We start from the raw sequence: 27,034 nt of genomic DNA on the forward strand, positions 1-27,034 counted from the left end.
ATTAAAAAACTAGCAGAGTGAAGGACTAATATCCTATCATGTTAATAGGTATTTCAAGATATTTTCAAGGAATATGGAAGTACTGAACCGCCTTTTCTAGAGCTCTAGTGCAGTCAGGGAAACCTATGTGCATTTGCTGGAACATACACATTTACATGTGATAATTTTGCCCTATGTCTTATTTGGGGGAACAGGGGAAGAAAGACAATTTTAGGATTATTAATGATAACTTAAACTTTGAACTTCACAGCTTCAGTGATCTTTCTTGTACCATATCATAACACAATACTAAATTCTACAGCGAACTTACGACCACTGACAACCCTGCTATGTTCAAGTTAACCTAAGATATGCTCTAGCAACAATTTTATTTATTCTGCAATGTGTCTAGTAGTCAAAGGCTTGACAGATTTCTTTAACTTATTTGGTGTTCATTCCTCAACCTCAAGGATAAAGTAAACATAAAGTCATAAATACCAGTTAGAAACTGCTGCAGGTTCAGAATCAAATATTTTTTGTATTATGCCATGCAAGTATTTTTATATTAATTTCTGATAACACATCTGGATTATAAAATAAAACATGAATAGTTTATACAAACTAAGACATAGTTCTAGTTTGCTTCTTAAAGTTTTTATTGTAGTTAAAAAGGAAAATACCAAAACACAATCGGGCAAGAGAACACTTTCAGACCAACAGCCAAGACACATGAAAGTCCTGGAAATGAAAGAACCACACATTTCTATATATGGAGACATATTATTTAACCACATATTATGCCCCATAAAAGGGAAGCCAATGAAGTGAGTGAATGTTCCTCTCCATCTCATTTTATTCTATGGGATAAACTGGATCTGAAATGGCCTTATGTGTGTGGTGTGAGAGAGAGACATGGTGGGTGGCAGTAGTTGCTGGAAACTACTAATTAGTAGTTTGGATTTAAGGAAGTCATAGGTGATAATTAAACTCCTGTATAGATTATTATGTATGTATTCTACGCTTTTTCTGGAGTTTAATTATCAGGAGTTTAAACTCCAGAAAAAGCGTAGAATAAAATCACCTCTAACAATTTTGTGAGGAGCCCTGTCTGTATGTATACCTTATCAGCATTTCACTGTGACAAAATGCCAATCAGGAATGTGAGAATTTAGCCCTCCAGGAGAACACCTAGATGAAAATCAGTGTGTGGCTCAGTGTAGTACCCTCCTTTCCTCACTGCCAGCCAAATGGAAATCATATTATAGCAAGCTAATTACAGATGAACTATTCCATATATAATTAAACTCCACAGGCTGGTCCCACATGACCTGCTTAGGCCCAGGGTCAAAGCTTGGGAACATGCCTCAAGCTTAGTAATTTATGGTCCCAAAGAGCCCAGAAAAAAAAAAAAAGAGGGTTAATTCTAGTTCTCTTAAAAGCCTAGATCATGGGCTGGGGATGTGGCTCAAGCAGTAGCGCGCTCGCCTGGCATGCTTGCGGCCTGGGTTCGATCCTCAACACCGCATACAAACAAAGTTGTTGTGTCCGCCGAAAAACTAAAAAATAAATATTAAAATTTCTCTCTCTCTCTCTCTCCTCTATCTCTCTCTCTCTCTTAAAAAAAAAAAAAAAAGCCTAGATCATTCTATGGTAGAGCAGGAATGGGACAAAGAACTCTGTACCATCCTGTATCCTTAGTTAAGAACAAGTACGGGAAAAAAAAAAATTGAACTTAGCTATATAAGTTTTTATTTCATTAAAATTAAGACAAGTCCAGAAATCACTAAACAACTAAGAAGCTAAATGATATATCTCTAGGATGTGCGAGTTAGAGGTCTGGTCATGTGGTTTGAAAAGGAGCAGCTTGTTGAAAATCTTTTGGATAAACAGAAATAGGGATAAAAATCCTTTTAAAAAAGACAATTAACTAAAAGAAACATATGTCCTTCCCACTTTAGAACACCCAAGTTTAAAATAAATGATTTTGAAATCCTTGAATAAGCAAGACATCTGATAACATGGCTTGTCAGATATGCCTGGCCAGAGCATTTCTGCCTCAGGATGTACATCTATCCTGAGAAACTTGTTACCCATTCCAACAGCCCCACTTCCTACCTGTTATGCACTTCTAGTTTTTCTTCCCCAGTAGATTCAATACTTAGAGAAGCAGTTCCCAAGATGTGGTATGGGTACCCTTAGAAGTCCTGATGCCCTCTTAGGGAGTCTTAAAGTTAAAAATATTTTCAGAATAATAACATCTTATTTTAAATTTTCATTCCTTTATTTTATGAGCATATGGCAGCATTTCCCCAGCTACATGATAAGGCGATATATATACACTGAATGCAGAAGAAAATCTGAAAATGCAATTGTCTTCTAATAAGCCAAACATCTGCAACAACATAAAATAATACTTCCCACTTGTCTTTTTGTTTTGGAAAACTTTTTTAATGTAATTTTTTTAATTTCTATATGACAACAGAATGCATTATAATTCTTATTACATAGAGCACAATTTTTCATAAAAATGTTATTTATGTAAACATATAAAAGGTTTTTTATTGTTTTTACATAAATTAAATTTTTTTCTCAAGTGTTGGTTTCTAACAATAATAATCTAAAGCTGTAACATATAAATAAAATCTCTTAGGGGTTCACAATAATTAAGAATATAAAAGGGATTGAGAAGTACAACTCTACCTTCAAAGGTAAAGAAAAACTCCTAAACACCTCAGACATCTTTATTTGAGCATGCCAGTCTCATTGTACTGCTTGAAAAAGCATATAGAGCAAATACACAAAGTAAAGAAAATAAATATAGAAGGTCTGGATCACTCCCTAACAGTACTTAAATGAAACAAGAGGTTTGGTGTAATCCTGAAAACCTGGGTCCAGAAAAAAAAAAAATGACCATATTCTTCAAGCATCTCCCAGCACAAATACCAATAACAGGTTCCTATAGAGAAATACAGTCACCTTTATCCTCAAATTTCCAGAAACAAATTGTCCAAAAATGAAGGGACTTGTTATAGACTGAATTGTGTCCCCTCTTCCAATTCATTTTTTGAAGCCCCCCAAAGTCAACTCTGAATGTGACTCTTATTTGGAGAGAGAACCCTTTAAGGGTAAATGAGATCATAAGAGGAGTCCCCAAAGCCATAGGACTTGTAATCTCATAAGAAGTGGAAGGAATACCAAAGCTTACTGTTTCCACACATGCAGAGAAAGGGCCATGTGAGGACACAGCAAGAAGGCATCTTTAGCAAGAGAAGAGCCCTCATCAGAAACTTACCATGCTGGCACCTTGTTCATTACAGCAGCCAAAGTAGACTAATACAATACTCTCTGTACTATTCTATATAATCACCTCATAAATAGGATGAGTAAGGAGGGACGGAAGGTATGCAAAAATTTTTAAGGGAGAAGGGAATAGTGAATCAATATCTTCCCAGTACCATATAGCATAATTTGTGTCATGGAGCCACTAAGGAAATGTTTAAGCTTTGTTCTTCTTGAAACATCATTTTATTTTTATATTTGTATCCTCCAACATCAAGACATTCTTTTTCCCCCCCTCCTCGTTATGGTCAGGCTAAAATTCATGTTTTCATATTTTAGTTCTTATGCATTTAACCAGTCACACTAATTATTCTTCTATGTCACTAATAGAGAGCCCTGCCTTTCCCTGGCCTTGCCCAATGGACAGACAAATCATATCTTCACCTCCTTTTCTCTTTTCATAAGGCCACATGAAAGGATGTGCGTGACCAATTCATGTCTGCTTGTGAACTCTGTAGAATATGAGAAAATTCCTTTTGAAAAGCTAAGTCCAATTGGTTTGGAACTGCTTTTGTGGTTTTCCAATATAGGGAAAAGTACGATAAGAGGAGAAACTGATTTAACATAAGTCTCAGATTCATAAAGCTCTCCAGGTATAAAGTAAGCATCAAATAAGAAAGATAGAAAAAGGAAAATGTTGGGTCACTCTTCAATTTTAATTTTCAAAATTCTTCAGAATAAGAGCTTCTCTCCAACTACATCATCATCTTTTTTCTCAAACAGAAACATTGACTTATTTAGCACTGTCTTCTCTATACAAAGCATAGGCTTTGAAATAAAGTACTCAATAAATGCATGAAGGAAGTTGAATAAACACTGAATAGCAGTGTTCCAAAAACATGATTTGGAATTACTATATTTGCTATACAAAAGTTCATAGAAAAAGGAAAAAGGCATTGAATTTGATCGTTCTTGGAAAAGGGAATGAAAGAAAACCCTCCAAATTAGGAGTACAACCAAAAAAGAACCATTATTTTTGAGTTGTTTGAAGTATTATTAATCTTGAATGACATTCATTGAGTATTTAATACTATTAAACATTATGTTAGATGCTACCTACATAGAAAACAGAATTGTGTTTTTATCTGCTATAATTAATTAATGGCTCCTGGGAGAACAAGAACAAACGTTCTTTATATGGAGCCCAAAAAATATATGGAGTCCTAATAAGTGGTACCTCTGCTTTAGTAACATACATTTATCCTTCTTTGAACATCCCTGGGCAGAAATGTAGATTCCAGCTTATTCCTGTGGGAAAATATAATCGCTATCCTTAGATTTCCCAGGATCAACTGTGGTCCAAGGTAAGGAATACTTGTATTCTGTTCTCATAAAATCCACCCATATAGTTACTAAACAATTGTTTTTTACATCCTTCACTTTGCTTTTGGTCAAAATACTAGATTTTGTGTTTCATATGTTAAAATATTATCATTTTGGGGGGGCTGGGGAGAAATGATTGAGAGATTCATGGAAGGGTGGAGGTAGGGAGGTAAGTTGTCACAATTCATAATAGATTCTCAGAGCCAAAAACTACAGCCAAGTTACAATCATTAAGAAAAAACAATAAAGAGGGCATCACAGTAACCAGCAAAAATACAAATTCATTAGTAAAACCAGTTCCTGTGAAGAAATGTAACAACACAGATTTGAACTTCAGCACACACTGTGTTTTGGGTACTTTTATTTGCATTCCTGATGACTGTGAAAACAGCCTTGTTACCAGTTAAAGAAATGCGTTTATTTTTATACCTTCATGTGAACACTAACCCTTTGGGTCTATTTCAACTCCTCCTAACAGATAAATTACATTTAATACCAGATCTAAGATTAAAACAAGTTCTACTTTTGTGAATAATAAGATGTTATATATTACATTTGCTTGAAAAGGCCAGAAAAACTTACCTAGGCCAAAATTAAACTGGATGTGGAAATGAAGGATTCTTCTATCCTCAGGCAACACTTTCTTGAAAGTGTCCCACATTTATGATTTGTTAGTAAATACAAAATGGAAAGAGTCCTCCTATGTTGTCCTCAAACCTTTAGTCAAGAATTAGGATACAAGCATGTACAACCACAAGAATGGAAAGTTATACTCCATGTATATAACATATAATACATTCTACTGTCATGTATAACTGAAAGGAACAATTTTTTTTAAAATTAGGATACAATAAATACCATTTGTTCCCAAATGTTCAAAAATCTCACCATGTGTGGCTGGAACATGCTTACACTACCATGTACCTTAACCACTACTAATATCAGAAAAAAAAAAAATTGAGCTGCTGTGTGTATTTTAGTTTTTTAACTAAAGATATGAAAACATCCTATGATATCCTTTAGTAAAAATCATAGAGTTAGTGAGTGAAGAGCCATGATTTAAATGCAGCAGTCTGAATTGTTCTTTGTCATTATGCTATATACCATGCAATAGTCTGGTGAAATAGGTAGATTCATGGATAGATGTCCAAGATGAAAAAAGAAAAGTACAAAATCAAATATATCTGAGGGAAGAACTGTGGGATGGGACATGTAATTCTTAGCTTGACAGGTTTCAAAAAGAGTATACTAACTTGTGAGTTCATTTAAAAAAAAAATAGCTCTGCCAGAATGTAAGCTTCTCAAGGGCAGGGGTCCTGTTGCACTCATATTTTTACTCCATATTTAAGAACAGAGTTTGAAACAATTTAGTATACAATAAAGGTACATTTTAACATATTCTATTTGGAAGGGCATAATTTAAATACTACCATATTTCTAAAAAGAAAAATGGGCACAAGTGAAAAAAAATTAAATGTTTGTAAAAGGAGGCAGTTGAAAACAGTATTGAAACTGGGTGCCATGGGTGGTACACTCCCATGATCCCAGCAGTTTGGGAGGATCCCATGTTCAAAGCCAGCCTCGGCAATTTAGTGAGGCCCTAAGCAACTTTGTGGGACCCTGTCTTAAAATTAAAGAAGAAGGGGCGCAAAGGAGCTGGAGATGTGGCTCACTGGTTGAGCACCCCTGGGTTTAATCTCCAGTACAAAAAAAAAATTAAAGAAAATCTGTACTAAAATTTCCACACTATGCTTCTTCCCTGATCCCAGTTCCCAACACTGCCTCCAAAGCAAGAAAAGTTAATTAAGGTCTGTTTTCCAAGACAAGACAAAATAAGCAACAAGAACAAACTATTATTCTACAAGACAAAAATAAGCAATGAAGAACAAACAATTAACATGATGCAAAATGGAAGAAATCTAATAAGAAAAAAATGGAAAGTTTTAAAAATAAAAAAAATTAATTAAATTTGAACTCTATTATTCTTTGGTTTCATTAAAGTAGAATTAAGCCCAAGCATACATCTTCTAAAAATTGTTATATTTATTTATATATATATATATATATATATATACATATATATATATATATATATATATGTATATATATATATTACATTACAAATGACTTTTAGAAAAAAGTCTACATATATATGCATAATCTATAATGGGATTAATATGGAATTAAGAGAAAATTTTAAAATTTGCTATACTACATCATTGAATTATTGCTGAATAGACATTCAAAAACATCGTCAATGCCACAAAAGGACAAAATTATTGACAATGCCACAGAGGAAGGACTTCTACTTAAAATTATGGCTAGGACATCTCCAACAACCATTAAGTTACCAAGTACAACATGGTATCCCATAGACTAAAAAAACACAGCAATGTGTACCGCAGTGAATACTTTTGAAAGTATCACATCCCTTTTTTTTGGGGGGGGGGGAGCATTGGGGATTGAACCCAGGGGAACTTTATCATTGAGCTACATCCCCAGCCCTATTAATTCCGTATTTTGAGTTAGCATCTGATTAATTTGCTCAGGGCCTCGCTAAATTGCTGAGGCTTGGAACTTGTGTCCCCCTTCCTCAGCCTCCTGAATCACTGGGATTACAGGCGTAAGCCACCATGCCCAGTTTGTTTTATTTATCATTATCATTATGATAATGATAAAAATCCATGTAAAGATATGCCACTTAATTAACTTAAGAGACAGCCAATATTCTTGCTAAGAAATATCAAATTAGTTTTAATTTTCTTTTTCTAGGCTAAATTATTTATGTTTTTTATATCAAACCTGTGCCCCAAACAAATTAACAATCTTAATCTTGTAAAATAATTTTAAATCCTTCCTCTTAATATAGGTATAACAGTCCTTAATAATACTCAGGGCACTTCCTAACAAGCAACTGAACTGTCAGTGATGACATAAATATGCCCATTAATCTCACAGGTGAATCTGTATACCTGAAAATACCTTTGTAAAAATCTAAAGGTAAAAAGCTTATTTCTAATTCCATCAACTGGATATAGTTTCAAAGAACATCTGAACCTATCATAATTCATTATTTAAAATGAAAATATGGCATTAGGCATAATGAATATCTGTGAATTCTTTAGCAGAAAATAAGGATCACTGAATAGGATCACTGCAAAGGAAATCTATAAGAACTCTTTAATGTATATACAGAAAGCTGATCTGTTAGAAAATATCTCAGTTGTTGAGTACATTTTCCAAACCTGATCTCAGATGGATTTGAACAAAGAATTATTTTACTGATAATTCTCTGAAAAACTTTTTAATCTGACTCATCAAACCAATAAGCCAAGGTGTGTGTGTGTGTGTGTGTGTGTGTGTGTGTGTATGTGTGTGAGATACTTAAACCTCTATAGCAATAACTTTCCCATCGATTTGCAACTGAGGATCAGTTTTCTAATTGTTAACCCATTTTTAAAAAACTAATGATGACTACTCAAAAGGCTTGGATTGTGACCACATTTATATATTTTTTCTTTTTCTTTCTTTTTTTTTTAGTTATAGTTGGACACAATTCCTTTATTTTATTTTTATGTGGTGCTGAGGATCGAATCCAGGGCCAGACAAGCACTGTACCACTGAGTCACAACCCCATCCTATCTTTTTATACCAAGAATCATCTTCATTTAATTCTGTGCCCAAGAAAAAGCTTTTATGCATGCATTCGTCAATTCTTCATATCAATACTATTTCCCAAATTAATTAAACCGTAACTGTGCTCCACTACAATGAACACCTGAACTTGAACAAAGCTAAATCATGCTTTAAAGTGTGCTTACTTATATTTAACTCAACATATTATACGATATTATCAAAGTATAGTCAAAGTATATCAAACTGAGTCAAACTAGTCCCTCCTCTTCACATTCAATTTTTTTTCCTGTGACCTTCCTTCAACCAGAAATTACCAAGTCTCTCAAGCCAGTACTGACATAGAAGAGAAGTTGTTGCTTTCTATCCAGGCATGCAGGCACATGCTTGAAATCCCAGCTACTCAGGAGGCTGAGACAGGAGAATTACATATATATATATATACACATATATATATATACACACATATACATACACACACATACACACACACACACACACACACACACACACACGCACATACACACAGCAGATGTAGTGAGGAATAGGGATATGACTCAGTGGTAGAGAGCCTCTGGGTTCAATTCCCTACCAGTACCATACACAAAAAGAAAGCAATATATTTCTTATTCCCACTGACTAGCACCCAATATTTTATGCTCAGCTTGAGTTGTGTTTTTAATCTAGTAACCTAATCTAAACACTGAAAGGACAATATCAATAGCCCCAAGGACAGATGCGCTTAGCATCAAAGATTAGATAAATATAAGGGCATGTAAACCCAAACTCGGGATCTCTGTAAGTTTGGGTATACCAGTTGCTCTCACTGAGACTCCAGACTGTAACAGCCTTTTTTACTTATCCATGGTTGGAAGCCCTTTTGACAACTAAAAGTGGACAAGTAGTACACTATTTCTCTCTTCAAGTCATACCACCAATATCAACTTTAAAAAGACCTTTTCTATCCTTAGCTCTCCCCAACCACTCCCATTAATCTTTATGCATTTTTCCTCTAAAGAACAATTTTAGAATAATATAATGCTGTTCTAGTGATGAATATTCTGACAGCTGTTTTAAATCTTACAAAGTAAGAGTTTCAGATGTAAGAAACACCATAGCTCAAAGCCTCCTCCTCCACCAGAAATCTCCTCTATGACACTAAATGATACCTGAGGCAGTTGTCTGGGAAACAGCACTGCAAAGCCCTGGCCATCATTTGCTGCAAAATGAAGGAAGAAACTCAACACACAGAGGAATCCTTTTCTCATTGTACTCCCCATTCTTCTGTTCCCTTCCACTAAAGAAGCTTTCCACACAGAAACACCAGGAAGACTTTTGTTACTTTCTTCATCCCATATCATTGCTTAGCCTCCCCCTGTAGCACTGTGGAGCTGAAAAAGGGTTCCCCCAATTTAGAGAAGTCCAGACAGCAGACTCAAGTTTTGTTTCTGTGACAACATTCTTGAAATAAATGGAATGTCCAGGAGGACCTTCACTAAGCAATACACACAAGAAGGAAAAGAACTTCAAAGGGTCTCCCTACAATTAAACTTCATTTTCCATTGTTTTTTGAAACTCTCTTAGAAACCTGAATTTTATTTAGCAAATGACTGGGTTTCCTCCTAGTTTAGATGCTAAGGTGGGAATAAACAAAAAACAAACGAAAAAAAAAAAAACCTGGTTCATTGTTCAACCATAAACACCAGTGAAAAAGACAGCAAAACCAGGCAATAAAAACAGTGAGCAACTACCACCAGGGTGGGAAAATGTGGATGGGTCTACAGTCCTCTTTGTACTTTTTCTCCTTTGAAATCAAATATAAAATATTCAGGAAAGTAACTTATAAGTAACTTATTATTTTTCTGATTAGGATAGCAAGAAAGCAGTATAATTAAATCCCTGGCAAATGTTTTCTCTTCTGCCAGGGCATCCAAATGCCAGTCTTAACTTATTCATCCCCATACTCCTCAATTTTGTTTTATCCAACCAGACCCACCTACCTCTCCTCTTTTATCCCTGACTATCTTTCAACCCTATACAACAGTGTCTTTGCTCTCCATTGCAGGATCATTTTTAAACCAAAGACTTTGCAAGGCTTAAGGCATGACCATTTTAAAACTCTTTGACCAGCAGCTTCCTCCTTTACTCCCAAATCTCTACATTCTTTTCATCTTTATCACAGCTTCTGCTCTCAAATACCAATTTTTCCCAAAGATATCTGAAGGATTTGAACTCTTAAAGGTGCTTCTAGGACAACTACAAATGGATTACAACAACAGATTAGGTTTTAATGGACTCCTTAACACCATTCTGTGGGCTCAGGAATCTTTTTTTTTTTATTGGTTGTTCAAAACATTACAAAGCTCATGACATATCATCTTCCATACATTTGACTCAAGTGGGTTATGAACTCCCATTTTTACCCCAAATACAAGTTGCAGAATCACATCAGTTACACATCCACATTTTTACATAATACCATATTAATGACTGTTGTATTCTGCTACCTTTCCTATCCCCTACTATCCCCCCTCCCCTTCCCTCTCATCTTCCCTCTCTACCCCATCTGCTGTTGTTTAATTCTCTCCCTTGTTTTTTTTTCACCTTTCCCCTCACAAACTCTTATATGTAATTTTGTGTAACAATGAGGGTCCCCTTCCATTTCCATACAGTTTCCCTTCTCTCCCCCCACTCGTCTCTGTTTAATGTTAATCTTTTCCTCATGCTCTTCTTCCCTGTTCTGATCTTAGTTGTTCTCTTTATATCAAAGAAGACATTTGGCATTTGTTTTTTAAGGATTGGCTAGCTTCACTTAGCATAATCTGCTCTAATGCCATCCATTTCCCTGCAAAATCCATGATTTTGTCGTTTTTTAGTGCTGCGTAATACTCCATTGTGTATAAATGCCACAGTTTTTTAATCCATTCATCTATTGAAGGACATCTAGGTTGATTCCAAAGTATAGCTATTGTGAATTGTGCTGCTATGATCATTGATGTGGCAGTATCCCTATAGTATGCTCTTTTAAGGTTCTCAGGGAATAGACCGAGAAGGGCGATAGCTGGGTCAAATGGTGGTTCCATTCCCAGCTTTCCTAGGAATCTCCATACTGCTTTCCATATTGGCGGCACCAATTTGCAGTCCCACCAGCAATGTACAAGTGGACCCTTTTCCCCACATCCTCGCCAGCACTTATTGTTGCTTGACTTCATAATGGCTGCCAATCTTACTGGAGTGAGATGGTATCTTAGGGTGGTTTTGTAGAAATAGATAAAGCTATCATGAAATTCATATGGAAAAACAAAAGACTCAGAATAGCAAAAGCAATTCTAAGCAGGAAGTGTGAATCGGGAGGTATAGCGATACCAGATTTCAAACTGTACTACAGAGCAATAGTAACAAAAACAGCATGGTACTGGTACCAAAACAGGCAGGTGGACCAATGGTACAGAATAGAGGACACAGAGACCAATCCACAAAATTACCACTTTATTATATTTGATAAAGGCGCTAAAAGCATGCAATGGAGAAAGGATAGCATTTTCAACAAATGGTGCTGGGAAAACTGGAAATCCATATGCAACAAAATGAAGCTGAACCCCTTTCTCTCGCCATGCACAAAAATTAATTCAAAATGGATCAAGGAGCTAGATATCAAATCAGAAACTCTGCACCTGATAGAAGAAAAAGTTGGCTCCGATCTACATATTGTGGGGTCGGGCTCCAAATTCCTTAATAGGACGCCCATAGCCCAAGAGTTAAATACAAGAATCAACAAATGGGACTTACTTAAACTAAAAAGTTTTTTCTCAGCAAGAGAAACAATAAGAGAGGTAAATAGGGAACCTACATCCTGGGAACAAATTTTTACTCCTCACACTTCAGATAGAGCCCTAATATCCAGAATATACAAAGAACTCAAAAAATTAAACAATAAGATAACAAACAACCCTATCAACAAATGGGCCAAGGACCTGAACAGATACTTCTCAGAGGAGGACATACAATCAATCAACAAGTACATGAAAAAATGCTCACCATCTCTAGCCGTCAGAGAAATGCAAATCAAAACCACCCTAAGATACCATCTCAGGAATCTTAATGTTACATTTCTGTTCAGAAACACTAGGACAATAAGCAGCCTTCTCTACAAAAGCTACTAGATATAAAAGCAGCTATATCATGAAAAGGGGTTCCAAAAACTTCACCACTTCCAATCTGGGTTTCCTGTGAACATTCAGAAAAGGTACATATTTAGGGATTTTTTAAAAAGAAAAAAAAATACTTTTTCTGGCTGCTCCCACGGTATTATAGCCAAGTAGCATGAGCTCAACTCCTAGCTTTCAAGACATGAGATAACTGACAGAACACGGCTGCACTGTCACCTCAATTGCCAAGAACCACAGACCTAATCTAGCTCTATCCGGAATTCTGAGGTGATGTTGGTTAAATTCTTCCATATTTCAATTACTAATGTTTTCACAGAAAGGGTCACAACACTGCTAATAAGAATATTAATTTCCATGGTCTGGGGTTGTGGCTCAGTGGTAGAGCCCTTGCCTAGCATGTGTGAGGCACTGGATTCCTCGGCACCAAATTAAATAAACAAAATGAAGTTATTTTTTAAAAAAGAATATTAGTTCCCTAATAAGAATATTACACTAAGTCAGTAGAAAGAGAAACTTATTGATAACAAATATTATATAAACAGGTTATAAAAAGACAATTCTACATCTCTTCCATCACTAGAACACTATCTTGGACAAAGCCTCATTTTTTTTTAACTTCTTCTACATTTCCATATTTTTATTATAGCATGAAAAATAAAACTAGATTCTCTCAGTTCATTTCTCTTAGGTAGCACTGTCTGATGACAGATTTGCATTTTAGTTTGGGGCTTTTTATTGTTGTCATCATTTTTTGGGTTTTGCTGCCTAGCAGAAAATGTACTTATAAGTGAGCATTCAAAGATGGTGTCTGTCTGACTAACCAGGAAATCACCTCTGCTTATTTTCCATATGATAATTTCTTTATACTATTCTTTCTAGTTCTGTATCTTTCAGAGTGAGTTCTCAAAGACCACCTATAGAAAAATAAGAATCACTGGTTACAACCATTTCTAAAATATGCTGTTTTTTATCTTGTCTCAAGACACTCTTGGAAATGTATTAAGTAATAACAAAGACCGTTTCTACCACTACTTTCTAATTAAAAGTTGCACTGATTTCTAACTCAGCCTTAAACTGTTAATGATGCTAATCCTCAATTACTGTAGTCTGATTTTCCACAAATGAAATAAAAAACTTAGAAAGATAAAACAGTTTAACCTATATTCTATCATACAGAGAAACTATGAGCTTTTATTTCATTAGGTTTTCTTTCAATTCAATAATTTGTAGTAGAATGTTATATATCTATACACACACACACATATATATATACTCACACATACATATATGTGTACATATGAAGCTACAATTTTATATTGCTTTATAACCCACAAAAACCTAATTTATTGCCAAGACTTTCCATTTTAGAAATGAAAAATACTTTCAACTAGACACCAATCTGAAAATGTAAACAAAAATAACTTTTTTTAAATAAAAAAAATATATAATTGTATACCAAGCTATAGCAATATGGTCATTATGGCAGTTATTTTCCTATGAAAAAAATAAAGCTGTTTAAATTATTTTTTCAATTCTGGTTCTTCAAATACCAATGCTTTTCCAACCTCTAAATTTACTTCAGATCACACTACAAACTACGAAGTAGTGACAAAATATCTCCTATATAAGAGCAGGAAATTTATTCATCAACATGTTTCCAAATCTTGTGAACACTTCTAGTATCCTAAAAATGAAGTTGCTGATATCTACGCCCAACCTCTGAACTTGTCAATCAGATTCAGAAGGTAAACCTTGGCTTTAGCATTTCTTAATATGAATTTAAGTTAGTCTGAAATATGCCAACCCTGCATGCAAATGAGGACAAAGATAGACACCAAATAATTATTTCTCTTCATTTAGTAGTATAATTTTCCTGTCCAAAAAGGGAAGGAAAAAAAAAAACTACATAATTGCCATAGAATTTTTGGTTGTAGTGAACAAATCACTACTTCCTAAAAGTTTCACCTCTACCTGCCTAATAGACACAAGAGTTATTGTGAAACCAATCTTAAATCTCTCTCCCCATAAAACAATCACCAGAGATCCAAAGGCAAATTAGATATCCAGTCTTCAGCTTAATAGTCAGCAGTCCCTCTCCAAGGGCAAAGCCAAAAATATCTTCTGGACCAAATGGGAATTCCCGACCCTAAGGTCCATCCTTATAAGTTCTTTCTGGAAACATGCATGTTATATGGGTTGTAGCAGCATGTTACCCGGACATGTTAACAACATAGGATATTCATCAAATGAACTCATCATCAACAGGTAGAGAGCAGAACCCAAGAAAATGAGCCACATCAGCAGCAACTTTTGTCTGTGTGTGTGTGGTGCTGGGGAGAGCAGCAACTTTTGACAGGAAATGGAGGAATGACAGAAATCCCTACTGGATAGACAAATCTTAAAGGCCAGAATGTTTAAATTCACTTCCTTTACAAATATATAGGTCAGGAGGTGGAACCACTGACAAGATTTTAACTGAAAGATATGTGGTCCTGAACCACTGAAGCTGTTCTAAAGTTTCCCCACCTCTTTGTCTAAATATGGACATATGAGAAAACATAAGTGGTAAAGATTTTATTAAATGAGGATGAACATGTAACAAAAGCCAATACCAAGCTTGATAAATCCTTCAATAATAAATTCTAATAGTTATTCTGCAACAAAACACCCAGACAGATGACAAAATTATATGTGCATATTTTCTGCATTCAAAAGAATTAAGTGCAAAGATAAGCATATTTACCATTATGTCATGTCATGTTAGAAGATATTAGAAAATTCTACAGCAAATCTTCCAAAGTTTTGAATTAAACCTACCTAAAACCTGAAAAGTACCTCAAACTGCCAGCATATAATTTCTTGCTGTACTTTCTATATTACTTGCTAAAGGATGCTCATTCAAGTTCCAAGTAGTGAAACTACAGTAACCAAAATGATACATTGTCAATCTGTCTCTAGCATCAACTCTGAAAATATGGATAATAGACACGAAAGGATTAGAAATCCAATTTTCTACATGAAAATTTAAGTATTGCTTTTTTGTTGTTGTTGTTGTTCTCTGGGATTTTGCCACTGTCCTTCCAATTGTGACAATTTGTATTTAGTCACATCTAGAGTAAGATATTCTGAGGGGAGAAGATTAATTTTAAGACTTGGAAATGTATTTTAATCCTGTAGGTAAATGTTCAGTAAAACAATTCGCATTAGTCTTGATCAAATAAGTGATTTAGTCTTGTGATTTTTTTAATTAGATGAAATGTCACATTTAAAATCCTACAAACATGGAAGATACAATTATTCCTAGGATAAAAAATAGGCCTTTGAAATACTCACTTACAATGACTTAATGACCTGTATTAATACATATTTTACACTCAAATACTAGATGGTCTCTGGTTCCTTTCAGCTCATATCTTCTTTAACTCTTTACTAGACTATTCTTAGAACCTTAGCACTTACAGGTAGAACCTGAATATGAAAGAAAATTCACAATTAAAGTTATCATCATTAAGCCTAATTAAACAGTACAGACAGAAAGATGGCAGTAGAATAAAGCTGTCTGAATTAGGGATAAGGAGAATATAATTAATAGTTCTTCATCCCATGAATGAAGCAAAGTATACAAGTCTGGCTGGAGTTTGGGATATAGTGGACAATATCTGTCTTTTGGGTGAACTAACTCAACAAGGTATAGACTTTTGTATCCTATTAATGCGATACTCTACCTGAAGTAACCAATCATCCCGCAGGAAAACACGTGTCACCTGGAGTGAATCCCCTAATTTTAGTATGTAGGCTCCCTTATTAGCAGTTTTCCTACTTTCTATCCTAAAGGGGAATCCATAAGCTCAAATGCTGCAAAATGGTTCAGGTATCTCACTCCTGTATTTTGACTCCAGCCCTTCTGGTCCAAACAAAAGCTATTAAGTAGGGTGGGATTTATTCACTCCATTCGGTAAAAGGCTGTGGCTGTTTTCAGGATACAGGCTCCCGCTTTAACACCTGCCATAAATTGTGATATTACCTTGAAAGATCCTTCATATTCAAAGAGTTCTTGATTGAAAAACTGATAATATCAGGAGTCAGTGAAAGGAAGCGTGATCGCCCTGCAGAGTGCACCAGAAATAAACAGTGGCAATGCTGGCAGCACTTCGGAGGCTCACGGCAGGGGCGAGGAAATCTTCCCGTAAGTTTCCCTTCCTTCCACGAAATTACCCTGCCATGCCCCGCATCCCCACCGCGCCCTACTAAAAGAAGTCAGTCCCGCAACTCGCTGAAGGACAGGGGGACAGCTCCTCACCCACCGGGGCAGAAGTTGGGTTTGGCGGCAGCCACAGTTTAATCCTTCCTGCTGGAGAGTCGAGGCTGACACCGCCTTCTACGAGGGCAAAGCCAGGATGCCAACTTTCCCGCGGCCCCCTCCTCTGCGCACTAGCCCAAACTTTGTGGTTCGGCGGTGTAAAGTAGCGCTGGGTCGTGGCCGCACCTCGAGCAGGCATTGGTGCTGACCTTCACGCCAGCCCCCAGTGGCCAAACCCGCCGCCCGAGCCTCCAGCAGGCTGCCTCCGGACCCCCTTCCACCGCCCCCCAGCCCTCGTGGGAAACCCGGACGACGGTAGCCCGGCCCCGCGTGTCACCACAGTCTACGACCCACCGAGGCCCCGAGAGACCGGGTTTCGAGGTCCACTCACCATTGGTGAAGGGCTCCATTTTCCCCCCGCTGCGGCTCCTTATAGCCGGAGCGCCCGAGCTTCCTACTCCGAGAGCTGAAGCGGCCCTGTTGACTGAGCATGCCCAGCGGGGCCTTGAGGGTTGCCGGGGAGGTGCCGCGTGGGGCGGCGCCGCTCCGCCGTTCCGGGTTTTCGCTTCGGCTGCAGAAAGAGCCAGGGAGGCCGGAGCCCCAAGCTTCAGCTCAACCCTCGGTGGACTTCAGGGAGAGGCGGGGAAAGAGCGGCAGGGGCGGGGCCAGCGCGAGCCCCGCCCCGCCCCTTCCAGAAGTGCCAGCGGCCGCCGCGTTCCCTAACCGCGAAGCTAGCTCACTTCTTCAGCCAACGTGGAGGCCCTTCAGTTCCTGGGCGCCGCTAGGCCGGCTCTGCGCCAGAAAAGCACCGCCCCGCCCTTGTGGAGCGGACATTCCAAAGACAGACAATAAACAAACGCAGAAGACACGCGAGAGTAAAATCAGTGCCCCACTGCGCATTCAGTCAGGATGAAGTGATGGAGAGGGAGTGGGTCGTTCATTCAGTTGGCTTGGTGATGTGAGGCCTCGCTGAGGACGTGCCACTGAAGTCGAGATCTGAAGGCTGAGCAGGATCCTGAGGAGGAAAAGTCACTCTTCGGACCGCGGAACGTCGGTTTCCAGGGAGACTGGCCCCAGGCAAATCGCTTAAAGGCCAAAGGAGCGAGTGATGTGGGTCTTTTCCGCAGGGCTGCCCGCCGATTGCAGAGTTGTCCCAGAGTTGTCTCTCGCTGGCTAGGAGACCGAAGTGAGGGCGGGGACGCCCACGGACCCCACAGCGCTCGGGGTCGCGTCCACGAGCTGGCGGCTCTAGGCGCGGCCTCAAGATGCGGGCGGATCAAAAAACCCGGCGCCGGATCTCCCGGCCGGGCCCCAGGCGCCGCAGGTTGTGGGCAGAGGCTCGCCTGATCTCAGTTCTAAATCAACACCTGCGGTTCCCTGGGGCGCTGTCTCTGGGGCCTTGGGCCTGGCCCTGCGGCGCTAGGCCAAAGACGCTCTCCTAGTCTCTCCAGTCCCCCAACACTCGCGCCATTGTCTCCAGCCCCGAGTCTCCATTGTTTCCAATGCCAAATCCCGGCAGCTCTGGTGAGCCTTCGAGACAGAATCGTCGGTGGACCCGTGAACCCCGGGGAAACACTTCTCCGCCCTCTTCCTCATCCCTCTCTCCGAGTGCGCATCGCCTCCACCCTCGCGGCAAAGGCCTCCCCCCTCCCAAGGCGCAGCCACCGCTCCTTTCCCTCCTCCCCTCCCGCAGCTCTGGCCCCTGCAGCGACTTGGCTCCGGAGGCACCTCACTGCGCCTGCCAACTGTCACACAGTCCTCTGAGGCTGTCAACAGCAGGGCGTCGGGTGCAAACAAGCCTAGGCGAGGGCAAACAGGGACGGAGGGCCAGGATGTTTTTCGACCAACACCAGAATTAGAAATTGGGTTCAGAGAAATGAAATCGAAGTGCAATATCGTATTTTAAAATCTCAATTGTCTTACACCTTTTACTTCCCACCCCGCTTTAAAACTTCAAATGAATACCAATTTTAATTAGAATAAAAGTGAAACTCCTTACCTAACTCTAGGACCTTATCAATACATGCTCACCATGCTTTGGCTACAGAGGCCTCCTAGCTGTTCCTGAAAGTGCCAAATTCCAAACGGCATTGTTAACCATTCATTTGCATATCCGTTGCAAAAAGAACTAGTTGTTCCTTCTTGGTATTTTGTCTGCTGATTTCTTCTTGTCCGTTAAGTCTCAGCTCAGATATCACTTCTGCAAAGAACGCTGTTCTGACCACACATCTAAAACAGCCACTGTCTGCTCTATAAAGATTTGGCCTTACTTCTTTACAGCATTCAACTCTGTCAAAACAATGGTTTTGGTTCTTCGTTTAATTATTATCAATCTTCCTCTTGAGAATGCAAAAATTTTGAGGACAGAGTGATTGCCCTTTTTAAGGTTGCCTAGATAAGTATGAGATGAATAATTATTGAATGAATGAGTGAATGGAAACAGTGATACTTAGAGCTATAATTCACAGCCAATGTTAAAAAAAGTGTATCTATATTGAATATTTCTAATTAATGTGTTTGTGTTCAATATAGAGAAAATGCTTCCATTACATGACTTTTCAGAGCTGCTCTCTTCCCACTGTGTGAAAGATAATAGCCCTTAGGGTGGACCCTGTAAGGGCACTTCACAACCAAAAATAAAAAGTGAACCACAAGGGTTAGTGTGTCAATGTTCAGATATTACACAGTATAAGCAAAGTTGGATTTTGTTAAAATGATTCTTTGCATTGCTTAGTTAAGAGACTCTTTTTATTTTAGGTCATGTCATGTTTCTCTGGAGTTATTTTTGCAGCCATTGCACTTAGTATCAGAGATATTTAAAACTCCATAGCTTGTTAAACCACCTCACCTCATCTCACCTCACCCCACTCCACCTCACCCTTCAGCTACAGTCTATTATGCTTTTAAGTGTGAAACATGTGGTCTTGTGTTTTGTTTTAAATACTTCAACTCTGCAGACTTGTGGCAAAAATGTTTCCCCACTGCACTAGCAAATATAGGTGGATCAAGATATCTTAGTGAGATTTGACAGAAGCAAACAATTTCTTTGCCCCTCACACTCCCTGTTCTTACATACATAAAAAGACATTGAGGACTCTTTAAAAGACTTAAGATCTAGTGGGCAAAAAGTAAACAAAACAATATGCTTCAGCATCCTAGCCACCCTCAAAAGAATAATAATGAATTTTGTCATGTTGTGTGCTGTTTTATATTTAATTTCATAAAATCTTTCTGAGGAAAAGTATTACAATTTTACTACTGAAACCCATTTTACTTTCTTTTTTTTAAAGAGAGAGTGAGAGAGGAGAGAGAGAGAATTTTTAATATTTATTTTTTAGTTCTCGGCGGACACAACATCTTTGTTGGTATGTGTTGCTGAGGATCGAACCCTGGCCGCAAGCTTGCCAGGCGAGCGCGCTACCCCAGCCCCCCATTTTACTTTCTATCTTTAACCCCTCCCATCCTCCCTGACAGCACTTACTCTTTAGTTTAAGAATTCTTAACACTTCAAAATATTATGAAGTTACTACTCTTTATCAAAGAAGCTAGTGTGACATTATCTACTATATACATTTACCATTTTAAGAATTATTCCTGTGTGCCATTTAATGTTTGAATTATAAAATATAAAAAAATAACATGAAAAAAACATGGGTTCTCCTGAATAATAAACAACATTTGTTTATTTAAAAAAAGAATATAAATTAATATAGCCATATGGAAAAACAATATAGAGCCTCCTCAAAACATTAATATATATCTACCTTATGATCTGGCTATCTCATTTTGGATTATATATACAAAGGAAACAGCATATAAAAAGAGACTTCCATGACCATTTTTATTGCTGCATTATTCGCAATACCTAAGGTATAAAGTCAACCTAGATGCCCATTAATAGATGAACAAATAAAGAAAATGTGGTATGTACACACAATTATTTAGCCACTAAAAAGAACACTCTCCTATCATTTGCAGCAAAACGGGTAGAAATAGAGCACAATATATTAAATGGAATAAGTCAGACATAGAAGGACAATTACTGTACGCTTTCTGTCATATGTCAGTGCTTTAAAAAGTCAATCTGAATATATAATAGTGATTCCTAGAGGCTGGATAGGGACAGGGTGAGGGGGAAGTGGAATAATGGAAACCAAGACATATTAGGTAGAAGTAAGTTCTAGTGTTCTACAGCACAGTGGGGTTACTGTAGTTCAAAAACATATATTTTATGAATAACTTGGAGAGAGGAGTCAAAGTTTTCAAACAAAATAATAATAATAAGATGGAAACATTAATTACCCTGACTTGATCAGAACACTTGTAAATGTATATTGAAATCTCCTGCTGTACCTTATAAATATGCATAATTATTATGTGGTAATCAAAATTTTTTAAAAAAATTTACAGAGACAGAAATGCTAACTACCCTGATTTGATCATTGAATATTATATACATGTATCAAATCATCACACTGTACCCCATAAATATGTACATTTAAAATAATAATTTTTAAATACCCTGACATTTAAATTTTTCAGCTGAAATTAAAATATTTATATTCTATTTAAATTAGTAAAAACTTAATTTTAAAATTATTAAGCTTAACAACGGATGAATATAGGATTTTTAAAATCAAAATAAAAGCATTTTGTCTGCCATAGTTCTAAGATCTGTACCTGCATAGATGTGTTTACATAGATCCATAAAACGTGAGGCTTATATCAGCCTCATATTTTACAGATGATGGAACCACAGTCTAGAAAGGGTAGAGGACTTACTCGCAGCCCAGGGGAAGACATAAGCTGGAACTCAGGCCACATGCGCTCTAAAAATATTGCTATGAAGTTTGCTGTTGCCTCCTTATATCTAGAAGGAATTTGGGATCAATGGCAATGTAAAACAGATATGAATTTTTAAAAATGGAGCAAACTTAAGACTACAAGAAGGCTATTCCATTATTATATTGATAGTCCATATCTCATCTGGATTTGTACTATTAAGTAGTTTAATTGTTTTGAAATAAGCCAATTAACAATACATTAATTCAGTACACACATTTGAAAATGTTATTCATTCAGCACTTTTCAGTAAATGGAGGACACTACGTGATGTCAAAACAAGAATGACCACCACAATGTTTCCAGTCACTCTAACAAATGAAGGAGTCAATATCTCATTACTCCTGTAACCCATTTGCAGCACACACACACTGCATTAGAGATATTTGAAGTTATGTCAAACTAAGAAATGTTGAGAGCACAAAAAAAAAATAATTATCCAACAATGTTCTTGTGGAGTTCTAACATTAGCAAAGCAATGCAGCTAAGTAAAGGAAAAGGTTTTTGTTAGAAAGGAATAGTTATATACTAGCTTAGATGCTTTGTACTAGAAAAACCAAAGCTCTGAACCAAACTAGTTTAAACAACAAGGACATTTATCATTTCACATAAAAAGTCCAGAGGGGCTGGGGTTGTGGCTCAGTAGTGGAGCACTTGCCTAGCATGTGTGAGGCACTGGGTTAAATCCTCAGCACCACATAAAAAAATAAATAAAATAAAGTATTGTGTCCATCTACAACTAAAAAATTAAATTAAATTAAAATTTTAAAATCCCAGATACAAGACAAACTTCAGTTGTAACCTCCCAACCTCATGAAGAAATCAACTTCTCACTCCAGCCAGCAATCCTTTGTATAAGTAATTTTCCAAAAGACTAACTACCATATAGCTCAAAAGGTGACTGCAGTGGGGAAGGAATTTTTCTCTTTTGTGTTTCTTTCTTAAGAACAAAAAAACTTTTCTCAAATATCACCCATTAGAATTCTCCTTAGGTCTCATATGCTAAAACTGTGTTTTGTACATATCGAAACCAAATACTGGGAATGAAAAGGTTACCATGACTAGTTTCTTAGACAAAGTTCTTGTGAAATGCTGACTTTAGTCATCTCCCTTGTCTCATAGGAGAAGAAGGAAGAATTTGAATAAGATTGCTTTTCTTACTCAAAAGGGAAAAGGGAAGTTCAAAAGGGAAAAGAAATGTTCACTAGGGTTTGTGGACACTGACATATTTTAATACTATTTTGATAATTTTTAAAAATCCTATGATACTTATATAGCGGAAAATAAAGAGCCCATTAAATCCAATGTATATTTCATGTAATTGGGCAACTAAGATTAAAAACCAAGAAATGGTAAATTATTAAACCATGAATTTTGATCTGATATAGCTGCTAAAATTGAAAAATAAATCTAACTTTTGCATTAGACATCTCTGTTAGTTTTCTATGACTACCATAAAACCTACTGCAATTTGAGTAACAATGGAAATTTATGGTCTCATAATTCTGGAGGATAGAAATCCAAGATGAAGGTGTTAGCAGGTCCAGGCTCCCTCTGAAGGCATTAAAGAAAGATCTGTTCCAGGCTCTCTCTCTCCCAGGTTCTGGTAGCTTCTTGGCATTCTCCTTGTGTTCATATCTATGTACAAATTTCTCCTCATAAAGACACAAGTCAGATTAGAGGCCCATGCTTTGGATCCAACACTACCTTAAATAATTAATCTGAAACAACCCTGTTACCAAATAAGGTCACATTTTGAGATACTGAGAATTATGAATTTAATTTACAAATTGTAGGAGGACACTACTCAACTCACAACAATATCCTTGTAACAGAAATAAGATTGAGAATAAGTACCAACATAGAATTGACTTTAAAGAATAGCATCAACCAATTAAAAAAAATATGGAAAAAATAGAATAACATGAAGAAATGAGAAGAAGCTGGGGGCAATGAAGCCCAGTCACCAGGGAGTTGGAGGTGGGAAGATGTGAAATCCAGGCCAGGGCCACCCTGGACAACATAGAGAGAGCCCAACAAAAAAAAAAAAAAAAAAAAAAAAGGAAGAGACAGCCCATGGAATGGGAGAAGATATTTTGAAATTATATACTACACAAAATACTTGTTTTTAAAATATATTTAAAAACGTTTATAGCTCCATAATAAAAGTAATCCAATTAAAAGGAGGCAAAGATCTAAATATAATTTATTCAAAGAAGATATACAAATGACCAATAAGTGCATGAAAGGATGTGCAGTATCTGGTAAGTTTGAGTATGTCCACCAAGGCTTCACGTGCTTGGGGTAAAAATGGGAGTTCATAACCCACTTGAATCTAATGTATGAAATATGATATGTCAAGAGCTTTGTAATATTTTGAACAACCAATTAAAAAAATAAAATAAAAAAGGCTGGAAAAAAAAGGAAAAATAAAAAATAAAAAAATAATAAAAGCTTGCCCGCCCCATATGGTGGTATTGAAGTGGTGGAATCTTTAAGCCTAGTGGATGGTAATAAGGTCCTGGTGGATCAAGCCTCATGAATGAATGAATGCAGTCTCACTAGAGTGGGTCTAGTCTCTTGTGACTGGATTAGTTCCCATATGAGTGAGACTAGCCCCTTCCCAGTCTGGCTTCCTGTCTTGCCATATTACCTCTTTCTTCCTTCTGCATGCAGCTGAATTCCCTTTCCACTTCTCTGCTATGTTGTGACACAGCCAGATGCCAGCACCATGCTCTTTGAATTCTTTAGCCACCAGAATCATGAGCTAAGTAAATCTCTTTTAAGTTACTCACCCTCTGGTATTTGCAACACAAAACAGACTAAAATTCTATTATTCACCATCAAAGAAATGCAAATAAAAACTTCCCTGACCTAATGTTTACCTCCACTTGAGCTAGAATCAGAGAGCCTGAGAATAGTAAATGTTGATAAAAATGCAGAGAAATTGGAAGCATCCAACACAGCTAGCTAGAATGTAAAATGGTGCCATTTTTTTTGGAAAACAGTCTGGCAGTTCCTCAAAAAGTTAGAGTTACCATATGATCCAGCAATTCCATTCCTAAGTATATACCCTACATAATTGACATAATTGAAAACACATGTGTACTCAAAACTTGTACTGGAAAGTTCATAGCAGCACTAGTCATAATAGCCAAAAAGTATAAACAACACAAATATTAATCAATCGGTGAATAAAATAACGGGAAAATAAAATGTAGAATATCTATATAAGGAAATATTATTTAGCAAAGAACTGTAACAAAGTTCTCAAACATGCCACATTATGTTCCGTGAAAGAAGCCAGTTACAGAAGACTGTATATTATATTATTCCATTTATATGAAATGTCTATAGTAGGTAATAGGTAAATCTACAGAGATAAAAAGTAAATTAGTGGTTCCCTCTTCAGTCTGCTAATAGGTACAGATTTTCTTATTGGGATGATAAAAAATGTTCTGATAGTCACACTCAACTGTGACTATCCTAAGAAACACTGATTTGTAAACCTTAAATGTGTTATTTATATGACAAGTAAATTATATCTCAATAAAAGACTTGAGATTATGATTTTAAAACAACCAATAACCATTCTTGATTTAAATGAAATGGTAATGTAAATTGCATGCTCTTTCAGCATTGTACAAGCAAATTTGCTTGCTTTGCAGCTAGCTGCTACCATTTTTAAAAGTACAGCTTTGTTCAATTCAACATTGGCCTTTTTACAAATAGAGAATTGTAGAAAGTCCTGCATGCACAAATATATCATCTCCATCTTTTTCTAATACATATATAAGCCTATTAGAAATGCTTAAAATGAAGTCTTCACTCTGAAAGTTATAGTCAAACTTTCGTGACCATTAGAATCTCTCAGGAACCTTGTTAACAAAGCAGATTCCTAGTCTTTGTTGTACTGAATTCTGATTCAATAGATCTAACATATGGCCTAAGACATTTTTACCTAGTACTGCTGGGTACTGTAGCATAGGTAACAATTAACCCTATACTGTAGGAGGCCTATGGTACAAGGGGTGGAGTCCAGGACTAAAGTAGATAGCTAGCCTCTGGAGGTGGACTCATAAGGGTCAAAATCTGCCTCTGCTGCTTCCTACCTCCATGATTGAGGCAAATTTTTTAACCTCTCTGAACTTCATTTTCTCCTTTGTAAACTGAGAGCAAACCCAATTTATAGGGCAAATGTTAGGATCAGATGAATTAACTACCTAAGTATGCTTAGAACAGAGACTGGCACAAAGTCAGCTCTAAAGATGTGATTGCTATTATTATTAAGTGAATTATGAGATTTTAATACTGTGTAGATTACATGAAAAAGGTTTAGATTCATAAAATATAGTAAAGTATACAACATATAGTGTGATAGCAAACAGTCTATAATGCTAATATATTTTAAAGAAATAATTGAAAATAGTGATGTCCTGAGAAATCAAAGTTTTCAGCGCTGGGTTGGCATCTAAGCCGTACAACAGAAGGGGCCTAGCTAGGCTGAAGAGTGACAGGGATGATGGGACCTGCTACAGTCATGAAAATGAATGATTGGCCCCCTTCTGTAAAAGTCAGGAGATATAAAAGATATTTTTGGAAATTGTTTCTAACTGGAAATCTTGAATGACTTTTTCTTTCTAGAGACTTGTTTTTAGTCCTGGAGATTCTGATTTAGTTTTCCTTTTCCTTTATGGTATGCTGAAATGGCACCTAAAGTTTCTTCCTGTAATATGCTTTCTTCAAATTTTTGTTTGTTTTTAGCATGAGAAAGTCCTGTAATATTTATACAGAAAATAACTCTTCACTATGATTCTTGGCCAACTCTCAGCTGACTCAGGTGTTTTTCTGAAGGCTGCCAACACAGGCTGTCAGTCACTCAGCAATATTTATGGAGGGCCTGTGGTGTGCAGAGCACCAAAAAGAACTAAAAACGAAAGAGGAGCTAAAGCTCTGCTTTTAAAGCACTTACACACCATTGGGCTAAGCAGGACAAGCATAGAGGATTCATACATAATGCATGATACCGACACAGATGTGTACAATCATGTACTAGAAGGATGAGCTAAGAAAAATTGCTGAGTAGGCTTGTCTCTGAGTTCTAGGTTTCATTTGCTAATTTTCTTCCTTACTGCCAGACACTTCTTTATAGTCAACGAATACTTATCAACTTGGTATCTATACATATAAATACACTTGAGTAAGTGACAGATACTGCCCTCCAAACCCTCCTATCATCCAGTGCTTCTCAGGCTATTTTCTTCATTACAGAATCCATTCTTCAATTCCTTTTCTCATGTTCAGTGTCCTTTTCTAAGCAGTTGTAAATAATTAAGTATAAATATTTTTTAAAGCCACAATTAAAATTTGACTAATGAGATACAATTCAGTATTTTACCTTTTTAGTCGCCCAAAGGAAGAAATCCGTAGTGGTGAAATTGTAAAAGGA

At 36.9% G+C, this 27,034-nt stretch overlaps 1 protein-coding gene across 1 annotated transcript in view; it reads right to left on the reverse strand.

Annotated features, from left to right (window-relative positions):
* Positions 1-17,269, reverse strand: part of LNPEP (leucyl and cystinyl aminopeptidase) — an 88,089-nt gene extending 70,820 nt beyond the window's left edge. The window contains exon 1 of the mRNA XM_081288726.1: positions 17,135-17,269. Coding sequence (XP_081144852.1) covers positions 17,135-17,153 — 19 coding nt within the window. The 5' untranslated portion in view covers positions 17,154-17,269. The remainder of the gene's footprint in view (positions 1-17,134) is intronic.
* Positions 17,270-27,034: the final 9,765 nt, after the last annotated feature.

This window comes from Spermophilus citellus, assembly GCF_964194105.1.
Source record: "Spermophilus citellus genome assembly, chromosome: 1".
Classification (NCBI taxonomy): domain Eukaryota; kingdom Metazoa; phylum Chordata; class Mammalia; order Rodentia; family Sciuridae; genus Spermophilus; species Spermophilus citellus.